A 25,091-nucleotide genomic window follows, 5' to 3' on the forward strand; every position below is an offset into this window, starting at 1 on the left:
ATCAAAAATAAAATTTACAAAAGGAAAAAAAAGTAGTCCGCAGCAGGGCTCGAACCAGTGACCCCCGGAATCCTAAAGTAAAAATGCATTAGCCAACTGACCTATCCTGCCAAGCAACATAGGATGCGTATTTTATACCTTATATACGCAATCTTCGTAGTTTCACAAATTTAAACGACAACAACAGAACTCTCCAAATTATTCAATCGTTTCGCGTTGCAACGCTTTATAATTTTTAGTTTTTAAATCGTCAAAAGATGCATATAATGGCTATATTAGACCATGGCAAATGTTCAGTTATACTGTTTCCTTACAAATATCATAACTAAACCGAAAATTTGCGAATATGAAACAACTTTTTTCAATTTTGTCAATTTACCAAACCGTGAAAAATCCCTTTAAACATGTACCAAAGTTTTATCCAATCGATAATATGCGTCCTGCGATATGGTACCTGGGTTTTCATTCATGCGATATTCTGACAAACGTATAAGTTCTTCATTATACTGAAAATCAATATGCTGGACGAGGTATAACTACGCAAAAATCGATTTTATTCTTACACTTTTCATTTTCACAGAGTTATGCCAATGATTGAATCAGGAGATCTGATCTTTATCGTATGATTGAAAAATCCTTTGATGAAGGTGTTTTGAAATACGTGTATAAGACATTAAAGGCCTGCTGGATGTCTGTATGAGGTCAGTTGTTTCCACTCACTGTGTAAACAAAACTTGTACAAATAACCCCTGTTAAATTATGGCAATGTGTTTTGATAGATAATGCCACTGCCCACGCTTTGCGACCCGCCAAAAAAACGCCAGGCTAATGGCAGGGAAGAGTGTTGGGTATTCAGTTGAAGGGGCTCGCAATTCCCGCTAAGTTCACTGAACCGCCGAACAGAGTTGCGTCAGCCCTTAAATGTAAAAAATACACATTTCACCACATATCGTGCACTGCAACATGTAGAGTTTTGCTGTAATAAGTTTTGTTTGTGGAATGAAGAATGATTTACAAAAAGAATTTCTATTTGTGAAATGCCTACTATTACCGAGAAAAAAGTATAACACACAACCCTGCAAAGAATGGTTAAATTGAACTTAAATTTAAAAGCGAATATTAAAATTCTGCTGTTTCAGATTAAATAGAATTAATGGTATCACCGGAGAAGTTAAACGTCACATTAGCAATATTATCGCATCGCTGGGTAACACGGTTGCAATATCCGCACTTTTAACACTTTGTCCAAATACATTATACTGGCTTCAGATTGGAAAGTTTATGGATTGATAGAAAATAACAGAAAAGTAAGATCACTCTAACAAGACCACAAAAATGTATGTGTTACCCAAATACAATTAAGGGCTACTTTAGACTGATCGGTGTAACACACGAACCTACATTCACAAAAGCGGTCGAGTAGGACAGTATAATCGATACTGTGAATAGTTATGAAGACGAGGGCGAGACATCGGGCCCGTATTCACCAACCGATTCTTAGACTTAAGAATAAAGAATAGACTTAGAACCAAGAAAAATGTGTTCAGTGTTTGAATATATACAGGCCTCCACTGGTGATTATGTCATTAACAAAATGTTCTATATGAAGAATAATATAGATAGAGATGTTTACTGCAGAGTTTAACTCAAAATTAAAGAAATTCTTGAATATTCTAATTTGAAGAATTTTCTTTATTCTTAGACTTAAGTCTAAGAATTGTTTGGTGAATACGGGCCTCGCGATTCTTGCCAAAGCTAGCACGGCATTCAATCATTCTGCCAGAATGTCAAACTTATATTGTAAGAAGACTTTAATAAAAAATTATGAACGTATTAACATAAATCACCGAACATGATGGTTTTATATACTTAAATTTAAAATACAAATAAAAAATTAAAAAGAAAAAAACTTTAAATGAAAGCTTATCTTCTGATAAACCATGATATCACCATATTGCAAGCACCTACCTTCTGACATTACGAAACTGGATTGCATCATTCATTCAGTTTAAGGACGTGTGCGTCTGACATTAAACGCAGTTGTATTTAAATTTGAAGTATTTGCGTGTTCTGGATGGAGCTATATATTAAAATGAACCAAACGTGTTGTCATATTTGGCACTTACAAAACTGATGATATTGTCTGGTTGATTTCTTGAACAATGTAGAATGCACTCGCGATGTTTGAACCATATGTTAGAAACGCCAAACGAAACGTCTAAGGCTTCACATTTAAATAGCTAATACATTTTTTAAAGGACGCCACCAGTATTTATTGTAAACAATTACATTAAGGGAAATATCTTGGTAAACGCATATTCCTACGAACAATTTCAGCATGATTATTTTATAATGAATGTAAGCAACTAAGTAGAGTATTATTGATACAAATGGTAGAGTTTCAATTTAAATGGGAAATCGATAACATTATAGGCGCTCTATTGTCTTATGTCTGCTTTCAATGTTTTAAATATATTTCACGAGATTTAACAGCGACTTATACAAAAGTAGTAAGGTACTACTATACTATACTATACAAGAAGATCGATTTGAATGGTAAAAGCCATCGAATTGTTTTCGGTGCTTGACGATTTGAGCCAACATTAACATATACACCGGTACTACTTTAAAATGTTGAAACTTAATTGTTGGTTAATTAAATTTGGCGTTAATTAATGCAAAAGGAACCAGTAAGATTAAATTCACATTCGCTTCTATTATATCATTTATCAGTGCTAGACAAACAGTTCAGGAAACGTAAATATCAAACAAAACATCCAAGCCTTTTCCATTTGTGTAATACAAATTGTCTAAGAATATATAAAACCATGTACAACTATATTTTAACCAGTTGTGCGTGTTTCTAAATGTTGTTAATATTGTGTTTGTATAAAATAAAACACTTTCTTACAAAAAAATGGGCTACAACTCTCACAAAAGAACTGGATAGAGCACGATACAGGGCCATTACCATCTGAATTGTATAGTTTGTTTTACAATGTATTCCGCACAGTTGAAAATATAATTAAACATGGGTGAATTTTAGCCATGGTATAAATTGAAGACTACAGTTCTTACTCCCAACCTTTGCATCGCTGTCGTAAGTTGTCTGTTAAAAATAAATGTTTACAGTCTTAAGGCGCGTTGTGTTGTACGTCTCTGTTGTAGAGAAATCCGGTTCAGTACCGGTCGTACCGATACTGTGACGATGCGACCTGATCATAACGTCGAGGCAAGTCATCAAGCCGATCAACTTGACGCGGCATCTCATCATATCGCGACGGAGGTACGTATCTGCCGTTGTAAAGTTGCGGTAGTTCTGCAGATCGATCGACGTTTCGTGGCGCTTGTTCAGATCGTAATGGCGAATAAATAAGGCCATCGGTGCGTGGCTGGTCATATCGACTTTCGATGCCACGTGGCAGGTCATTTTGGCCATGAAAGCGTGGTGGCGGTTCAAAACGGTCGACGGGTCCTGGTTGCAGTTCAAAACGGTCATTTGGGCGTTGAAACGGTTCGTAACGCTCGTTCAATCGGGGCGATTGTTCAGCAATACGTTTATCAGGTCGAGGATAATAACTCAAACTTTCGTAACGACGTAGTGCATCTTCTCTTCGGAATCGGTCGTCAACATAAGGTGATGCGTCGAAACGACCAGATTGGTACAGTCTATTGGCCATGCGATCAAAATTTTCATAACGGTCTTTTCTAGCCCCGAAATCGTCAACGGACCTTTGCACGCAAAAACAACAGCTTGCAATAATGTAATGCATAATGTGACCAATAATGGAAACTGCGATTACTGGGCGGTAGAATTTTGGTTTATAACAAGAGATGTGTTCGTCAGAAACACAATGCCCCCTATTGCGCAGCTTTGAAAAAAAAATTTTTTTACCTTTGACCTTTGACCTTGAACGATGACCTTGACCTTGAACTTACACCACTCAAAATGTGCAGCTTCATGAGAACGCCGCGTTGAAATTATTTTTTTTTACCTTTGACCTTGAAGGATGACCTTAAAGGATGACCTTGACCTTGAACTTCTACCACTCACAATGTGCAGCTTCATGAGAACGCCGCTTTGAATTATTTTTCTTGACCTTTGACCTTGAAGGATGACCTTGACCTTGAACTTCCACCACTCACAATGTGCAGCTTCATGAGAACGCCGCTTTTATTTATTTTTTACCTTTGACCTTGAAGGATGACCTTGACCTTGAACTTCCACCACTCACAATGTGCAGCTTCATGAGAACGCCGCTTTGAAAAAAACTCTTTTTTTGACCTTTGACCTTGAAGGATGACCTTGACCTTGAAGGATGACCTTGACCTTGAAGGATGACCTTGACCTTGAAGGATGACATTGACCTTGAACTTCCACCACTCACAATGTGCAGCTTCATAAGAACGCCGCTTTAAAAAATTATATTTTTTTACCTTTGACCTTGAAGGATGACCTTGACCTTCGAGGATGACCTTGAAGGATGACCTTGACCTTGAAGGATGACCTTGACCTTGAACTTCCACCACTCACAATGTGCAGCTTCATAAGAACGCCGCTTTGGAAAAAAATTGACCTTTGACCTTGAAGGATGACCTTGACCTTGAAGGATGACCTTGACCTTGAACTTCCACCACTCACAATGTGCAGCTTCATGAGAACGCCGCATTAATTTTATTTTATTTTGACCTTTGACCTTGAAGGATGACCTTGACCTTGAGCTCAAAATGTGCAGCTTAACGAGAAACACATGCATGCCAAATATCAAGTTGCTATCTTCAATTATTGAAAAAAAGTTATGGCCAATGTTAAAGTTTTCGGACGGACAGACACCAGATATTTGACATTTGACCTTGAAGGATGACCTTGACCTTCACCTTTCACCACTCAAAATGTGCAGCTCCGTGAGATGCACATGCATGCCAAATATCAAGTTTCTATCTTCAATAATGAAAAAGTGATGGCCAACGTTAAAGTTTTTTTTCGGACGGACGGACAGACTGACACACATACTGACATACTGACTGACTGACGGACAGTTCAACTGCTATATGCCACCCTACCGGGGGCATAAAAAGAACCTTTCATAAGTATGTAATAAGAAATTTCATTTAAAAAAAAGTTATTTGAATAACACAATTTATAGATTTGAAAAATGAATGAATGTGTATATGTACCTGTTTCGCCTTTCAAATCTATCAAAGCGTTCATTCCACGTCGGTCGTTCGCTCACCCTAGACATCCTATCATCCGGATAAATATTTGGCTTATTGTCAAGCACGACACCAGCATGCAACTCCTGCGGGTAACTGGGCTCATAAATTGGCTTTCCTGTCATAGGGTATTGGACCTAGTAAACATACGACATTTTGAGCAACCAATTTCATAATATGATGATTCAATTGGTTTAAACTATATTCCTACTTAATTGATGAAATATTAATGCCCCAGAAATACTTTTCTCATGCAATTTTAATGTAATGTCTAAAAGATTATGTATTTCAAATCTCGCATAACTGTATGATGAATTCGATGAAAAACCATCATAGTAAACTGCAAAACAATATTTAACTAAGAAATGGTAACACCTTTTTATGACTAGCCAATCACACATTTCAGGGTAAAAGAACTCATCCTTTAACACTAAAACGTCTGAGTCACTCTTGTAGATACTTACACCGTAGATTTGTGGTCGGCTATTTGAAGTAGTGCACATATTCAATATTAGCATCACGCCTGCGATCAACATTAGGCTTCCGCCAGCGCAGCTCAAGCCAAACGAATACCCCAAAGAGTCGGTCTCTGACTCTGCACCGTAGACTATGATGCCAATCAATACAACACATCCTAGGGTGAGAGAAATAAACATAAACCATAACTGGTAAGTATGAACACTAGTTCTCTTTTGTTATGTGACACATGAGACGTGGTCAAGTTGAACTTAATGAGATTGTTAAATTTTAAAATCTATTATTAGTTTTACAACACAATAAAAAGATGAACATATGTCCAACAATATTATGGATAAGTGCATGATACACTGATAGAGATATAATGTTCACAAAATTAACCCAATTATGCCCAGTGGACTCTACCATCCTTCTAAATTGGATCAATCTATTTCCAAAATTAGGGATGTCTAGTATATTTATTTCTATATTTAGAATATTTCTTACAGAAAATCCTTTAAGCAAACAATGCAGACCCTGGTGAGACGCCGCATCATGCGGCGTCTCATCTGGTTCTACGCTGTTTGCCAAGGCTTTTTTTCTAGACGCTAGGCATAAATGGGTTTTAATGTACCACAATGCAATTTAAGTTGTTTTCCATTTCATATGCATCCGTTACACTGGTCGTACTAGTTTACCGGCAAGTAAATAGTTAGAAATAATAGGTGCAACGTTCTAACATTGAGAATGACTTTTGAAATTAATAAACAGTTTCGGGATATTTAAATAAAATATCCAGTGTTGTTTGCAGCTTTAATCAACGCTTTCAACACATGTGAGCTATACAACTTACCACTTACAAACAGACTCATGCATGACGCACACTGGTTTAACGCGTGGTTGACATTTCATACCTGCAAGTGTAGAGCACACACAAACACCTTTGAGCAGGTGAAAGCGTCGGGGGCTGACGAGGACGGTCAGGACCATTACCAAAGCTATGAAGCCGTGTATAACGCCAAGGCTGGCCATTGCTTGTACAGCCTTCATCCAGTCGTTAACTGAGAAGAAAACATACCCAAGCTACACAAATTGATAAGAAGTTCGTCGCATCTGCCGTACCTAACAATATGTAAAAAAAGAAATAAAAAAATGTATTTTTTTACACCCGCATGATCCGTTTTTCCGTCATCTGATTGTTTAAAAAAGAGTTGCTATTCTCTTTTCATTTTGATTAAGCCAGCATAGTTTGTGACATAAGCTGTGCTTTTTAGCGTTTAACATTAAATAGTACAAAGTTTATGCGTCTAACAATCGGAATGTCTGTAGCTGATCAATTCAACAACATCGGAATACAAATGTACATTTACTGCTTTGCGCAGTGCGCTCTCATATGAAAATATCAAAAAGTGAATAAAACATGTTTGTTTTGTTATTGCGCTCGCTTGCTTAAAAGTTTTGGGGCCAAACTTTGGCGACACATTCCGTCGCAAAACAGTATTTTAAGGGACTTGTTCACAGTTCGTCAAAATGAGTATTTTCCATTTTTTGTAACATATTTACAATTGTAAAGCGTTACAAATGCGAAACGATTGGGACATTTTGAAAGGTCTGTTGTTATCGTTATATTTTGTTAAATTACGTAGATTGCTTATAAACAGAAAAACATAAATGGTAAGCGGACATTTAGGAAAAAAAGTAAACGTTTTTCATTACACTTGTGTCAGCGGAAATATGATACCAAAATGATAAACTTTGGTCTTTTGTTCATGCGACAGTTCCGTATCGAATTTCAAACATTAATACTCCCCTTTTCAAACAGTATTGATTTAAGCTGCCTGTTAACAGACAACCTGATTTTAGATAATGGTTTGTGCCATATATACGTAATGCTCGACTGATATAATTGGGGAACAATAAACAAGTTTCGTCAAGATTGCGAAATAAATATTGCATCAAGAGTGTCAATAATCATTTTATTTCATTTTATTTTTTGTCCTAGTCGGCAGAAAAATCATCGAGAAAAATGTACTGACCAAGTTGTTTGAGGATTGGGCAATAGGTGAGACTTAAATAGTTTATACATGGCCAATGTTGATGGACGACGTAAAATAGGCAGTCACGTTGTGTTGGTGCGCTTAATAGAATTAGACCAGTTAGATGTTAAGATAGGCTTGTATTATCTTATCGGCAATTAAACATTAATGTAGCTTAAAAACAAAAATATGAACGCTTACGTGGAATACTGTCCATTGAAAAACACGCACTATCACTACAAGCCCTCCATAAACCCATCGATATTGTATCCGCTTTAATCCATTCGTTGGTGGAAAACCCTACAATGTGCAAGACAAGACCCAGGAAAATAATCGATGCAACCAGTAACCAAAACAAAGCAACCGTAGGTTTTTCATTTCGTCCGCTGAACATATTTCTTTTACTCCGTGAACACGGTAACTTATCAAGTTCAACTATTCACTGTGTCTGCCTTACATTCGGAACGTTTTCATGAAAAATTCAGATTTCAATACTTGTTTTGTAACAAAGCGTTATTGAAAAATGAATAGCTGGTAGTAGCACAGGTATAGGCAATCGATTGCAAGGTTGAAATTCTTCGATCCGCTTTAACATATCAGGACACAGATCATTTTACTTTAAACTTTAAAAAACTAAATGCTTATAATAACCGCAGTTAACATACGTGCTATTAATTTGTGCCAACTGATTGTGTGTATGGCTGTAAATAAACCGGATTATTTAATACTGGTAAACATTATTGCAAGGCTACAAACCACAAGAAGCGTTTCTTGTAAATATGGGTATTCATTATATTAACCATAGTTCTCGAACATAGGGTAAGTGCGAAGTTCAATTCTTGTGAACAGATTATGGACAATTTATATTCATCGAATGCACCTGTTCATTACAAAATAGTTAAAATAATTAAATTGTCATACCCATTGAAGAAAGGATTTGGCAGGTGACGGCCACGTTTAATTTGTTTTGTTAGTTGTTGCATAATGATAATCGTGTTGCTCAGGACAGATTAAAAACGTAGCGCAAATCTTGTCGAAGTGTTGGCTCTAACAGTACACAAACGAAATGAAATGGTATATTTTTCATTATAATGAACTGACATTTTCTTAGGTTACAATATAAAACAATAATGCAATTTCAGTATATTCTTTCTTTCGAGCGTCGAAAATAGCCAACAACAAACGCGTTGGATACTTTCTTTCTACACTGACATATTTTCTATGCGTTTACTTAAAATTCTTGTCCGCTCTAGCAACAAACATCTAATGCCTCAATAAAACCAAACACATGTAAGCAACTTATTTTGACATATTTTTGACACAATCTTGGAAGGGTAACCACTGATTAGGCGTAAAGAAATTTGCTTGTTTACATAAAGCCATCAGCCCTATTTTTTGTTTTGGTTTATCTGGTTGATTTGTCGATCAAATTTGCTAAATAAATTGTTTTGTTCTATCGATCAAACCAATTTAATATAAATTAAATTAACTTCAAGAAAGACTGCTCCATATAGATTTGGAAAATTGTTGCATGTCATTTCATAATATCATATTAGGAATTTAAAAAAAAAACGATACAAAATGCAAAGCCGACCACCTACCCTACCTTTGACGACTTACCGAATCAATAAAGCTAGTACGTCTTTTTGTACGTTTTGATACGAAACTTGTTGCATTGATTTCATGGTTAGGATTCTATTGCATTCTATCACATTCACAACTTGTCCAAGTTAACACTTGAAAATCCAACTTAACAATATAATTATGTGATGTCATTTTAGTGTTTTACATGTACGTGCTGTAGTGTCAGGTAATAAAATGTACTTCTGTATGTGTTTAATTATCTCCGCGCTGTAGTGTACGCTAATTATTTTTGCTATATAATTTATGTAAACCTCCGTGCTTTAGTGTTAGTTAATTACATGTTCTTATTTACATTTTTATGTCTCCGTGCCGTAATTTAAGCTATTTAAATTCGCTACGTTATGTTATTATATATCCGTGCTTTAGTGTAAGCTTATTAATTTTGCTACTTTATGTATTAAAATCTCCGTGCTGAAGTGTTAATTTAAGACATCTAAATTCATAAATATTCAATTCAAAACAATGTTAATAAAATAAAGCTATGTTAGCAGAATTTCTTGTTAGTGTTCCAAATGTTTTATTCTGCTTTGCATTTCATTAAACATTTTCTCGGTAATGATTGCTTTCTATAAAGGAAATTCAATGGATGATAAAAATGATATCCTGCGGTAACACTTGTACTTTGTTTTGAATCGAATATGTAACTACACTAGATTTTAAAGTTTACAAGGACAAGTTAAGTAATAATACGTGAAAAAAACTTCTGGTTTAAATATTGACATTCGTAAGCAATGGGATAAACTCGCTACAGCAATTACAGAGGTGACTAAGATGGTTGAATAAAACATATAACAAACGGTATAAGCTCACTGGCTATTTCACCTAGAAGCCGTCACCTTTTTTCTGGATAGCTTCACGGCAGTTATTCTGGGCCACCTCTTGTGCTGGGCATCAAAACCAATCGCAAATCTTGAGTAAGTGTTCGAATCCAAAAATACAGATCGAGCAGTGGTAAAACCACGACAAGAGGCTAGAATTACCGCACTGTAAAAAAGTATGTTTGCAATCGATTCACGACCAGAATTTTTAGATACTTTTAGCATGACACACATTGAGCAACACAAAGAACCTTGCTGAAGTCATTTTAAGTTTCATGGCATTGTGATGTCAAATACAAAGGGACAACAACCAAGGTTTTCAAATAGAATTTTGTAAAAATACAGAACCCCATCAGTTTTAACTGTCGCGCAGAATGATTACAAGAGATTTGCCACAGACAAACAGTACTCCCACAACGGTTTCGGTTAAAGTTGTCAAAGAAAGAACGGACTCTACAGCAGCTTCATTAACCAGCCTTAGTTCTGTTTTATTATGACATGAGGTAATTATGAATGGCTCATTATTTATGAAAACCATACCAATCACGAATATGGTCTGGAAAAAAAGTAAGTAAATTTTTTAATTCACATGTATTGCGTTCAACTTATTTTACGAATATATTACCAGTATGACCTTCGACATACTGAGTATAATCAACCAAGCTTTTTCAGTTATCGCAGTATCAGTGTTTTCGGACGGACGCACGGACGAACAATCAAAACTGAAATAACCTTTATATCACCATTGTGGCTTTTATTAACATTTCACATTTTATTAATTTCGGTTTCGGTTCACTATGGCAACCCCATAAATGTTATTCATTAATTGATATATAATTAAAAATAGTATGTATATTAACTTAGGAATTTTAAGCATGTGTTTGTATATACACATGCTAATACTGCAAAGTATACACATGATCATAATGCAGTTTTTCTAAGCCTTACCCGTACGCACCTAGCCCAAATGATACATACAAATTGCTTAACCCCTTCAAATTCCATTCGGCTATTGGAACCTCAAACAAATCAGGAATATAGTGTTCACATTACTGTGTATTCTAACTCAAAATCGATTAAAAATGAATCAACCCAATTAATGTTTTTACATTTCGACAGAGCCGACACAAACAAGTAAACACTGCGATAGTTTTCCATGCTGCATTTCAATAAAGTGTTGAATGAATTTTAATTTTAATATTTTAAGTACAGAGGATATAATTTATGTTTTCCCATGTTATTCACTAATATTTGAACAAACCTAAAATTCGAGAAAATATCATGAAAGATATCATAGAAAATCCCATCAGGTTTTATATGTGTGGTAAGTACGATAATTAAATATATGTGTGTATCGTTAAAATGATAATATAATGCAGAAAAGAGCCTGGTGGTTATAAGAAAAACAAAGAAATTATACAATTAGCAATATTTTTTACATACATTTATAGTGTCAAATAATTGAAAACCTAATACATGTAAACAATACAAATCGTGTCGAAAATATTCCGGTAAGAAAATATTTAGTAAATAATAGGCATATACTATTGAATTTGTGAACGTGTTTATTCATGTTAGAACTATTATTTATATATTTTATTATTAAGATTTATACGAAATATTTCAAATGTACTTATACACTCTATTATCAGACAAATAAACAAAACCACTTGACCTTTTAAACATGCGACTCTGAAGTAAATGTATGATGAGTTACCTACAATATATAGTGTTATTTTATAGACCCTTTATAGCATTGTCTTTTCTTGCTGAAATAATTGATTTTTGGTATTCACCAAAACATTGTTATTCTATTAATATTCCCATTCATTCAACAGCACCACCTAGTTTACGATTTCATATCTTGTGCGGCAGGCCTAATAATATTGTTAATTATAATCGTAGGGTCCAGTCTTTCTTCCGTTGTATGGTTCGTATGCGACGTACGTGATAGGGCCTGGGTCGTAACGGCCATAGTTCAATCCTAATGTATCGTATCGGTCAAACTTGTCGCCCCAATCATATCGGTCAATTCGGTCGAACGGCTCCTTTTTGTCATGAGGGTAAACAGGGTACCATTCATACACGCGGGGAGGCTCCTGTTCGGGATGGGGTTTCTTGTAGATATCATACGGAGGGGCGCGAAGTTCCTGAGGATAGTTCGACTCGTAGTACAGCCTTTTCGGTAGACGGTTACGAACCTGAAATTTGGACCAGATTTGTTGTAATTGTTGACACATGCACTTATAAAAGCGGGAAGCTCTCAACCTTGTATGTGCCTATATCAGGAGATCCCCTTTCTGGCTTCCAAACAGACAAGGGTACACAACGTGATACTTTCTAGTAGCAAATCTATTCTACAATACCATTTATTTAATAGTGGCAATCAGAGAAAGAATCTGAAATCAAACGTGCGACTCAAGCCAATATGCTCTATACAAATACACCGCAAACAAAGCAAAAACTTTTAACAAAGACAAGAAACTTCAGCACTGCCTTCATTGTTGGCATACTTAAACAGTATTAACAATACGATAGCTTACCGCGTTTAATTGAGAAAGTTGGAGCAAAACTTCAAAGATGGCGTCGTTTGTTGGGTTTTCTTAAAGGACGGGAGGATATTTTCACCAAGTAAGCCCCTTTGTATTTATAATTATTTTAAATGAATACGCCGTTTCGAATCTCCGGTGTTTGTGCTTCCGTCGGATTTTTGTTTCAAGATCGTAAACGTCAGGATAAAAAAGTTATTGAAGGAAAACCGTCCACAAAACTGTTGTCTCCTTACGTGACGTTCGAGAAATGGGATGTTCAAATATCAATTTCTCTTATAATACTGTAATACTTAGACACTTCTAAGTTGTCAGGATAGAACAAACGACCGAGTTGAGGTTTAACAAATCTATTCATTCAAATCGTAGAACGCGTCTTAAGAAGTTTGGTTTACGATTAAATAACTATAAGTATGATGAAGGTGCGCAGCATCACTGTTACTTGATTACTATTTTAAATAACTTAAAAGAATACTTAAGATTTTACAGAACTATTCCCTACCATTATGATGGCTTTAGCTTAAGCTGGTAGGTTTCCGACTTTTAAATGACGTGGATTTTGAGTCATTGACCGAGTTGAAGAATCCGTGATGCTGCGCGCTATTTATAGTGAAGATGCTTTAGGATTCCGAAACTTAGGCGTCCCAACCAATCAACGTGCACTTAGGAATTCCTTAACCAATAAAACAAGTTTACAAAGAGCCATTTTCCTAAACAGCATTTCGGAATCCTAAATCAACAAAGTAAGTCAATAATATGAGTTGTTACATTATAAAAAGCAATTTGTATAAAAACACATAACATTAATACATAATATCAGGCAGAAATGTTCTGCATTTAAATTCTGTTAAACATTTTAATAATACAATGGAAACATGAAACTATATGATGCATAGGCTTTCTACGCCTAACGAAATAGTTCCAAAGCATTTGCAACTGGAACATAACTTTACCAAAATGCAATACACAAATGCATCCTTAGATTAATAATACAAGTGAAAGCCATTAATTTTGGAGAACAATAGTTAGGAATAACAAATTATATTGTGCAATTGAAAATGTAGGTCGTATTCCTACACAGCTGGCTGACAGCGTCATAGTAAACAAACATGGAGCGTATTTTTGGATTGGAATTACTGAATTGTGACAAACAATGGATTGTTAGAAAGTATCTGGAGTTAATAAAACATGTGTAAGTAGATTTAATTGATAATTTCATAACTGTTACATATTACAATACACAGTATTGACGCACGTGTACGGTAAAATATAACTAACATCATGATTATTTCATTTTCCCGATGCCGTTTTGTCTCTAATAACTAATTTATTGCCAAAAACTATTGGTTTAACCCCTCTATATGGAACTTTACTTCCTTTAAGCACATTTTGGGACATGACTTCCAAATGACCAACACAGCTCATACCCATGTAAGAAGGTAATACACGAACTTTCTGTCGTGAATGAATTTACCATTGATATGAATGTTTTTAAGAATGTTTCCTCTGTTTAAATGTATACCTCGTTCATACTTTTCAAAGATACGAAACCTCAAGCTACATTACAAAAGATGAAACATAACTTGTATTGTTATAAACTGCTAAATTATATGTGGAGAGCTTCACTTTTTTGCAATATACATGTACTATTAAGCAGCATAGCGCCCTTTTTGGAAGGGATATTATGTGTATGTTATGTAATCGACTTACCGGTTCGGAATCCATTTTAAACTAATTGGCGGGTGCGCACAGCAGCGGATAATATGACAGGTTAAAAAATAGATTTTACATCCGGTGATGCTGGTTTTGACACCCGACGCATATATACATTTATGAATGAAAGGCTTCATGACTGTTGACGTCGCTCTTGGTAACAAGAAAAATTCCCACGCACGGAATTCAACCGTCATTGTTTACAGTCAATTAAGTGCACAAGTACTGGAATTGGTATTTAGCCTTTTTTTAAAGGTGTATGTCCAGCGCGTGTGCCGGGAAAACAGGGTTTAATGTATTTTTTGTTCTGCTCTATAATATTTATATCAAATCTGTATGAAAAAATGTCGGTGAACATTAATCCGGTGTTAATTTTTGAAAATATTGAGGCGTTCATTAATTATGGATCTAAAACGGAGCATTAATCCGCATATAAAAAATACCGGGCGTATTGCATATTAGTTCGGAGACATGAGATTATTTCGAAAGAAAGCAATACGAGGTTCAATTATATATGAGCAAGTCTCGCTGCGCACGATTACGCTCTAACGTTTCGTATTTATTTGACTCTTATGAATCTTGGCAAATACCTAGTGTTTTATTTTGCTTAATCTTAATTAAGTTATGCATGTATATGTACTTTAAGCAGCATAACATGACTTCCAAATGACCAACAGCTCTTTCATATGTGAAAGGGATTGACACGAAATACCTACCCATCTATAATAAAGTTTATATGTGTACTTCAATATTATAGTTTTATATCATTTTATGTGTTGCAATATATATGTGTTTTCTTACCGCGGTAATCATTTTACTGCAGAATTATAAAAATGCTGTACACAAAACCTGCCGACCAACTGAATCAATTCACCGATTTTAAAGAAGATGGGTTGTGGGGTTGCTGATGTACGAGATAATAGAATGTTTATCAGCCCTTTCAGTAATATTTTAATTAATTAAATGTATTTTATGACGTGTCGACCTTATTCTGATATTAAATTTTCTTAACCATTCTTTTACTGTCTTTTCAGATGATGAAGGTTAATGGGCGATAATAAGTGCATCTTTCGTTGCAGTATATGTAATTAGGGATTTAAATTAGCGGAGGACTGGAATACCATTCCCCATTCATGGACCACATGAGTTTAAATGTAGAATATGCAAGAGAGAGTCCTTCAACAGAGCCGGACTAAAACAGCAAATAAAACAAACGAGCCAAACAAAAAATGTACAGCTAATGTATTATGTGTTTTTTGTTTGTTTTATTTTATTTTTTCTACATAGACAAGTCTGACATATAATTGCTATGAGTGCTACTTTATTACACGTTTTGTTCCGTATATGTCATGATGCTAGTTTCTCACTTTTTATGAAAATAAACCATTATCTGTGTTACGTCATTTCTTCCTACGATGTCTCTGCGTATATTTTCAATTGTATTCAGCACTTAGATACATGATAAAAAAAGATCTGGGTCGGAATGAATTCGTTATGCATTTGACGTATTTACATTACTTACGATAAGAAGGCAATGCAAGGAACACGAAATAATCTTTCAAAGTGAACCAATACTTTATTCCCTCAATACAACAGTCTTAAATAATATGTATTCACATAGGTATAAAAGAGAAAACAAATACATGTATATATTGATCACTTCTACTGAAATCATATCGTGTATTGCATTTGCACACATCTTTCTATCCACTACAAATTCACTTTTTGCGATTATAATATAGTGACCAACTCAGAACTGGTTTAAAACAAGAGCACCGCCTTGCGGGTGCAGACCGCTCATCTATTTTCTTTTTAAAGGTGAAGGGACTCTCATTTTCAATCACAAAGGAGGGAGGGGTGGAGTGAAGAGGGGTGTATAGTGTGGGAGTGTGGACATTTATTACAATCATTATCTTCCAAAAATGCGAAAAAAATGCAATAAAACAAATCTGGGGGGGGGGGGGGTGGGGGGTGGGGGGGGATTCTTGGGTGCGATGGTTGGACGGTATTTCAAACATAAAATGATAAAAATAAATATTTGTGTTTTTTAACCGTTTCAAAAGAAAATTGGGGGGGGGGGGGGTGGGTGTGTGTGTGGGGGGGGGGGGGGGTATAGTGTGAGGATGTGGTGGTCATTTGTGATATGATCTTAAAAAAACAAATATTTTAGGGGGGGATTCGGGGGAGGGGGTGGGGGTGGTGGGGATTCGGGGGTGGGGGAGGGTGGTGGTGGGGGGGATTCTTGGGTGAGATGGTTGGACGGTATTTCAAACATAAAATAATAATAATAAATATTTGTGTTTTTTAACCGTTTCAAAAAAAAATTGGGGGGGTGGGGTGGGGGGTATAGTGTGAGGGTGTGGTGGTCATTTGTGAGATAATCATAAAAAAATAGGGGGGGGATGGGGGGATGGGGGGCAGGGGGGGGGGGCAGGGGGGGGCACGGGGGAAGGTTTGGGTGGAATGTGGTATGTCAGGTAAGACTAGTTTTGTCAAAGTATCAATCAAATCTAATCATATATAAAAAAGTTATGGCAATTTTAGCAAAATTTAATAATTTGGCCTTGAGAGTCAAGGTCATTTAAAGGTCAAGGTAAAATCAACTTGCCAGGTACAGTAACCTCATGATAGCATGAAAGTATTTGAAGTTTGAAAGCATTAGCCTTGATACTTTAGAAGTAAAGTGGATCGAAACACAAAATTTTACCATATATTCAAAGTTACTAAGTAAAAAAAGGGCCATAATACCGTAAAAATGACAACCAGAGTTATGCAACTTGTCCTTTTACTAAACCCGTATGATAGTTTGCGAGTGTTCCAAGTATGAAAGCAATATCTATGATACTTTAGGGGTAAAGTAGACCAAAACACAAAACTTAACCAAATTTTCAATTTTCTAAGTATAAAGGGCCCATAATTCCGTCCAAATGCCAGTCAGAGTTACATAACTTTGCCTGCACAGTCCCCTTATGATAGTTAATAAGTGTTGCAAGTATGAAAGTAATAGCTTTGATACTGTAGGAATAAAGTGGACCTAAACACAAAACTTAACCAAATTTTCAATTTTCTAAGTATAAAAAGGGCACATAATTCTGTCAAAATGCCAGTTAGAGTTACATTACTTTGCCTGCACAGTCCCCTTATGATAGTTAGTAAGTGTTGCAAGTATGAAAGCTATAGCTTTCATACTTAAGGAATAAAATGGACCTAAACACAAAACTTAACCAAAATTTTCAATTTTCTAAGTATAAAAAGGGCACATAATTCTTTCAAAATGCACGCAAGAGTTATCTAACTTTGCCTGCCCAGTCCCCTCATGATAGTAAGTAAGTGTACCAAGTTTGAATGCAATAGCATTGATACTTTCTGAGAAAAGTGGACCTAAACGCAAAACTTAACCGGACGCCGACGCCAACGCCGACGCCGACGCCAAGGTGATGACAATAGCTCATATTTTTTTTTCAAAAAATAGATGAGCTAATAAGGTCGTCCAAAATGTGTCACACCAAAGTAAACTACATGTATCAGTATCGTTGTGGGAAAACGCGTCAAATGGCATTGTATTAAATAAACAATACATATTTAAGTTTTCATAAAAAACATCCACCGATATGCATCTTCCAAGCAGATGTCAAGTATTCCAAATTGCTTCATGTATTCCGAATCGCAACAATGGCAGTATTTGGTTACAGCAACATTATACTAGTATCGAACCGGCTTTACCCTTTTCGGGTTTTCATTATACTTATATTGCCCGTATATGTGATTGTTTGGCGTGGTACTTCGACGTAATTGTTTTGTTTGATTGGTGGGTTTTCATGTACCTATAGCGGTACACACTTCGTTACGCCGTCTTTTTTAATCTTGGCATCCTCAACATATACAACTGGCGTCTTGATATCTGGAAATAGTAAGCATAGTATTCCGTTTAGTAGGCATAGTATTCCGTTTGATGCATATTCAAGCAAAGTATGTCCATATGTGTTAAAATAAACAGGTTTGAATTACACTGTGTTATACCGTCGAATGTCTTATATTACACACACTAAATGTTAGCGTTAAGTACGCGATAAATCATATAATAATAAAAATTAATACATATAATAATTAATAGAAAAAAAGATAACTCTTGATTTCCTCAAGTGAAAATGTTTTCCAAAACATTCGCACCAATGCGGAATTCATTCACGAAAGTTATTTCGCATAAAACCTTCTAACATAGGAAAGAGCTGTTTATCATTTGGAAGTCAGGTACCAAAATGTGCTTAAAAGGAAGTTTAGTTCCAAAGATGGGGGTTAACCGTTATAATTCGGCATTAAATGCATTAATAGACATAGAAACGCGTCAAGATAATAAAATAATCGTGGTTTATGTTATATTTTACTGTAAACATGCACAAATACTTTTATGATGATAGAAAATGATATTCGAACATCCAACATCTCGAAGGTAAAGAAATTAAACAACAAATTTGTCGACGGTTTTGCTTCAATAACTTTTTTATTCCGACGTCTACGGTATTGAAACAAAAAACCGAGGGGAGCACAAACACCGTAGAGCCGAAACGGCTTATTCATTTAAAAGAAATATAAATATAAACTGGCTTACCGGGTGAAAATATCCGCTACTCCTTCACGAAAAACACTAAAACGACGCCATCTTTGAAGTTTTGCTCCAACTTTCTCACTTAAACGCGGTAAGCTCCCGTATACGCATGCCCCCCTGAATATACGGAAAGGACTCCACTGACCTTTCCTGCCCCACGTCTGTAGCCCCTGTTGATGCACATGTCTACACACAGGATTAGGCCGCCAATCAGCATTAGGCCGCCGCCGGCTGTAGAAAGACCGTAAGAATAACCAAGTTTACCGTTAGTTTCCATCTTCCCACCGTAGACTGCGATCGCCGAAATGACTGATAAGCCTGTAGCAAGACAATACAAATTGCATATAAACTATAAGAGTGTGCACTTTGCAAATGCAACCAATTGCAGTACCACGAGCTTCAAAAACGTGTTCTTTCTTTTAGTAAATGTTTATAATATCTTTTCATTTTGAGGAATACACTCATAAACAATACATTTTTATATGCGCTTAAAAAGGTAAAAGTAAAAATGTTTTTCGTATTAATGAAAATTATTTTTTAAGCAAAATTACAAACGGGCATGAAATTACTTTTAGAAAGGGTACTATATACAAACATCATATACGCATTGTTGCAATTGCATTGCAGAGTTATGCAATCAACGCCTTCCACGGCGTTGAACAAATTTCAACAAGAGTTTCAAAGTTTATTGTCTAGTCCATGACATGTACAATATAATAATACATAAAATAACACAATTTACAAACATGTATGGCCAATCTTATAGATTTTGAATTCAGTTATGTAAACATTTGACCTCTCACAGAACAGTAAACAAAGGAAATAGAAATTAGGTGTGAGGTCACTATCAACAAGAACAGAATTGTTTTACGAACGAAATTTGTTTTAGTTTCTTAGAAGGATTTTCACGTAAAACGGTCTTAGAAAAATTCACTAAAAACGGTGTCAGCAATATTCTTGGAAGAAAACGTTAGAAAAACGTTTCAAAAAAAAATTTGTAAGAATTACCATATACTAAATTAAATAGATATTTCGTCTGATTTTTGATCAGGTAAGGCTTCATAATGATCAACCGATCGATGTGGGTTTTCGAAATGTCGTATATACCTTAAGCATAGGTGTGTTGCACCTATGCTAAAAACCATATTGCCCCTGTTAACCTTATGTTAAACACCTGTAATAAAATATTGAAGTTGATAAAACGCTGGTGATTGTAAAACTGGGTACTAATGCGCATAGTGAAAAATTATGCAAAAGAGCGGCTACCTAAGTGAACTAGTTAACAGTGGCATTCTGTATTTTAATAAAACAGTTATTTAAGATGGTAAAATAATAAGAAACATTTGTGTTATAAACCACTAGTTACATTAAAACCTAAAGAACTATAATTGAGCGTTAAAGAGAATGTATCATCTTTTATCCTATATAATAGATTTTATACACAAAGACGCTCAATATACCATCAACTTATGACTAGAATTTCTTACTATACACAAGTACATTATATAACAAAGATAATAAATATATTATCGCTGCTATTTACATAAAATAAGCAACATTACTACTTATTTACACATGTAGAATTGTCTTCTTTGTAAAATTAAAAAGCAGGTTTTGGCTAAAATTCTTGTTAATCCTTCAATGATAAAAAGGGATTTCATCTTATCGCTATTCGACATGTTCATAAAATTTGGAGTAGAAACAACAGCTTTTTCCACAAGATTATATCTGATATCATTATACATGCTACATTCTAATAATACATGACATTCATTTTCAATTGTATTATCTCTACAAAATGGACAGAAGCGTCTGTCAGCCGGCAGTCCTTCATACCTGCCTGTCTCGAGGCGAATCGGAGCAACACCACATCTAAATTTACACAGGGCCGATCTATGACTCTTAGGGATTATTAACTTGCAATATTTCTCAACATCAAAGTTCTGCTTAAATGTACAGTAGCTTCTAAGCTTATTTCCACCTCCACCTGATACACCATTACTAGAGTTAATTCTCTGTAGCCAATCTACTTTATATTCATTTAACATAAACTGTTCAATGTCCTTAACAAGAACACCTTTGGATATAGGTCTAGAAACATCATGATGATGTCTAAGATTGCAATGAGATAGATGCTTTCGCACAAAGAAAAACCAATTTTTACATCTTTCTGATTTGGTGCTACAAGTGAACCTGTCTACATCGATAAACCAAACTTGTAACCTAAACCGTAAAGCATTTGCGAGTTAGATGATAGTTTGTTCTTTGTTCTGATAGACACATGTACACCAGAATTGTACACACGTATCAAATGATCTCCGATATTATTATGCATAAAGTAAGTTTGAATAAAACCATGTTTTCTTCGAAGGAAATTAGATTTAAAATCAAGAGATGTTTTTGTCAGAAATACAATGCCCCCTACTGCGCCGCTTTGAAGCTTTTGACATTGAAGGATTACTTGACCTTTCACCACTCAAAATGTGCAGCTCTATGAGATACACATGCATGCAAAATATCAAGTTGATATCTTTAATATTGCAAAAGTTATGACCAAGGTTAAAGTTTTGGGACAGAATGACAGAGTGACAGAATAACAGAGCGACAGAATGACAGACAGACAGGCCCAAAACAATATTCCCCCGATCACTCGATCCGGGGGTATAACAATCATTGTAATATACAAATTAAAACAATGCTGTGTTATTATTTTCTTTTCGTCAATTATATTCAAGTTTTGAAATTAAACGTTTATAAGTAATTGTAAATAAATACAAAATAATTTTATCTCTCATGCCTGAACATACGTTTTGGCTATCCTTACCTGCTAACACTGCACACTTACACGCTGCTATTCGCCATCTGTAGTGGCGTGGGAAACATATTATGAAGGAGATGACAATGATCCCTATGAAGCCGAGGATGATGCCGATAATTGTTAAAGCTTGAACTGCCTTAAACCAGTCTGAAATCATGAGCAAGGTGGCCGTTTAGATAATATTGTTCTAATTTATAAATTTTACATAGAATCAATAAATACAGAACTTCTTTCTTTAATTCATACGACATTCATTAGGTTAAGGTTCATGTAGAGGCTTCAATTTGAAAAATGTGGGACCCCTAGCATTGAACTCAAATTTGACTAAAGGAAGAGTGCCACATTGAAAATGTATACATATATGCTTTAAAGGATGTTTTTCCTTCAAACTGCTACCAATTTAATACATCAACGTATCATAACATCCACAAAATCAATCAAAATACAAAGCGATTTTAACAATAAAATATACATTATTTTCAAAAATCTGAATCATGTTTATTCCACGTATTTCGGCGGAAAATTATATAACTAGTGATTAATATCGACATTGACGAGGGCAAGTTACGCTTAAATAGTAAAACAAGTTTACATATCTAGAAATATCAAAACTCGAACACATGTCATTTCATCACCATGGGGGCAGCCATTTTTAAATTAATAAAATAGAAAGAAACATGCTAAAAACTCACTCATCACCTAATTGACATTCCAAACGGTTGACGATGACAAATGCATTGAATTGTAATCTTTCCGTTGATGTTTGCAAACTGCACGATCAGACCTCATAAACACTCAAAAGAATAACTATGTAAGAAGCATTTCACCAATGTTTACAATCGTTGTCGAATCACATTACTTATATTATTGCGCATAAAATAGTACGCTTACAGACTGACAGAACGATCGATACGTAACTCCGTTCAATTCATCACGGTATACTATTATAATGATCCTATATAATAATACATCGCTTTAACAATCTAAAAGTAGAAATAATTCTTTTAAACGGAGTTTTTAATAACGAAAGTGAAAACAACGGAAGTTGGATGGATATTCTGTGAGATGCACTTCGGCTACAGAAAAACAATACAAATAAACTAAAAAAGACGTGTGGGGGACAATTTTCAGCTGGAAAATATTTGAAATAGGGTAAGTGATGATATCTCTACGTGGTCATTTCTGTTATTTAGTGCGATCTCTTGCTGATTAATGTTAATAGTTGTTTTACTAGTTGCCACCCAACTGTCAAAATAAGATATGTGTTTTCTCAGGTATGTGTACAATGTATACACATACCCGGTTTTCTCACCACTGCACGTGGTTTCGACCGATTTGTTTTGCACGTTTTTCTACGGAGCACAGCGATGGCCACGCTTTCAAAATGGGTAGAAGGAATCGAAATATAAAGTCAATCGGTTTGCCAATTTCTTTATATTCCTTTACAATTTTATATGTCGTCTGCAATCTATTTCAATTTGAGATGGTTTGAAATTTGCAATTTGGTTGAGAGGTAAATAACAAAATTGTTAAGCCTTTGAAATAGAATTGTGACTCTTATTATCCACCATGCCTGGATTTTTAAAAAGTAGTTGCGTTTAAGTTATTGTTAGAACTTTGTTTAGGAAATTTATCCAAAAAAGGCAGTTGAATAAAAACTCATTTGTTGTTTTATGACAATAATTTTCTGTGAAATGTTGCTAACTTGACCTTGTATATGTATATAGCTTTGTATTTATTCAACTGAAGGTAGTGCATATCCTTTCTAACTTTAGATTGAGATTTTGTAAATTAGTGTAAAAATGTATTGGTTTTAAACCAACATATGAATAAAGCACACAAATATTGAATGTCAAAAATGTGTTTATGTTATTCTATCCGTCTTAAGCTTTAAAATTATATATAGTTTGACCATATTGTACCACATTGAATGAAGAAAAACCAAAGCGAAGTTTTAATGAATTTTATCCCCCCCATGAACCTTAACAAATCGTATATACAACTGATCTTACATCAATGGTTTCCACATTATATCACAGTTGTGTGACTCCATAAAATAACGTTTTAACTTGCTACAAGAATTGTAAAAGTATTTCAAATTAGTACTATTTATTTGCAACAAATTAGCAATGCATACGATGAAGTATAATCAAGTAAAAAACACACTTACCAACATTGTCAACCCCCACATTTGAGCAATCTTTATTGTCTACACAAACTCTCCACAAGCCAGTGTTTGCCACCGTGAGATCGGTCCAATAATTAGTAGCGAAACCTACGACGTGCAGAATATAGCCGATGAACGAAATAATTCCAGACACAATCCACAGACTCGCGTAAGGCCTTCGATCACGGCCCTTGTTTTCCATGCTCGTCACCCTATCTCTCCCTATTAACTGGGGACATATCGAGCAGAAACATGTTCATTATATTAGATATCACACTGATATGTAATTTTTACGCACGACTGAATTCAAACTAATTTCATGTTAATTTCACTCACGAAATCATTGCGAATGGTGGACAAGTTTACTCGTGTTTTGGTCGCTGACGGTTAAATAATATCGAACGATGATAATTGCTTTCCTAGTTATGTACTCGGCCTTATATCCTAGAGTGATATTTACAGTTACTGTGTTTTTATAGAGAGTCAATAAAGAGCCTTCAGCCAATTCAACCATTCAACAATAATAATCCAACTCCACTGACCTAATTAACCTGTCACGCATGATGTAATGTGATGACAAAATATCTGTATTACACTGTTATCACACATATTGTGAACACAGAAATACAAGAGTCATGAGCCTATGCCTTAGATAAATTGTATTATTTATATTATATCTGATGTTTTTTACTGTGTTTATTATAAATCTAATTTACCATATGATAACGTCTTTCAGATAGTTAAATGATTTGTATTGTTTACAAGTCATCATACTTTATAAGAATGTTATAAACATTGTGTAAATTAAGATATATTATTATCATCATGCATAGTATATATATACATAATAATATTAAATGTATTATATAACCATATCGTGTTACATATATCGTGTGTCGCCGCGACTGTCGCGCAAACTGTCGTACATCGCGGCGACTGTCGCGAAAAATATCGTGCGTCGCCGCGACTGTCGCGCAAAATATCGAGTATCGCATCGTGTGTCTAGTGTCGCCGTCTGAAATTAGACCGCGATACACGAGATTCAGATAATATGGGCGATATTTGAATAA

The 25,091-nt window shown here is 35.1% G+C and overlaps 2 protein-coding genes across 3 annotated transcripts; both read right to left on the reverse strand.

Moving 5' to 3' along the window:
• Positions 1-2,701: 2,701 nt before the first annotated feature.
• LOC127877770 (uncharacterized) lies at positions 2,702-8,278 on the reverse strand. Its single transcript, XM_052423996.1, has 5 exons — positions 7,908-8,278; positions 6,585-6,731; positions 5,679-5,848; positions 5,179-5,351; positions 2,702-3,732 (listed from the first exon to the last, which is right to left on the reverse strand). Exons 1-5 carry the CDS (start codon positions 8,098-8,100, stop codon positions 3,180-3,182), a joined length of 1,236 nt encoding a protein of 411 aa, XP_052279956.1. The 5' UTR covers positions 8,101-8,278; the 3' UTR covers positions 2,702-3,179.
• Positions 8,279-11,582: 3,304 nt separating this feature from the next.
• LOC127879736 (uncharacterized) lies at positions 11,583-24,528 on the reverse strand. 2 transcript variants are annotated; one of them, XM_052426755.1, is made up of 4 exons: positions 24,025-24,528; positions 21,861-22,001; positions 19,182-19,267; positions 11,583-12,369 (listed from the first exon to the last, which is right to left on the reverse strand). In XM_052426755.1, exons 1-4 carry the CDS (start codon positions 24,221-24,223, stop codon positions 12,058-12,060), a joined length of 738 nt encoding a protein of 245 aa, XP_052282715.1. In that variant the 5' UTR covers positions 24,224-24,528; the 3' UTR covers positions 11,583-12,057. The 2 variants fall into 2 exon arrangements, with proteins under 2 accessions (XP_052282715.1, XP_052282713.1); XM_052426753.1 differs by having other exon boundaries at positions 19,182-19,354; positions 24,025-24,520.
• Positions 24,529-25,091: the final 563 nt, after the last annotated feature.

This window comes from Dreissena polymorpha, chromosome 4 (genome assembly GCF_020536995.1).
Source record: "Dreissena polymorpha isolate Duluth1 chromosome 4, UMN_Dpol_1.0, whole genome shotgun sequence".
Classification (NCBI taxonomy): Eukaryota; Metazoa; Mollusca; class Bivalvia; order Myida; family Dreissenidae; genus Dreissena; species Dreissena polymorpha.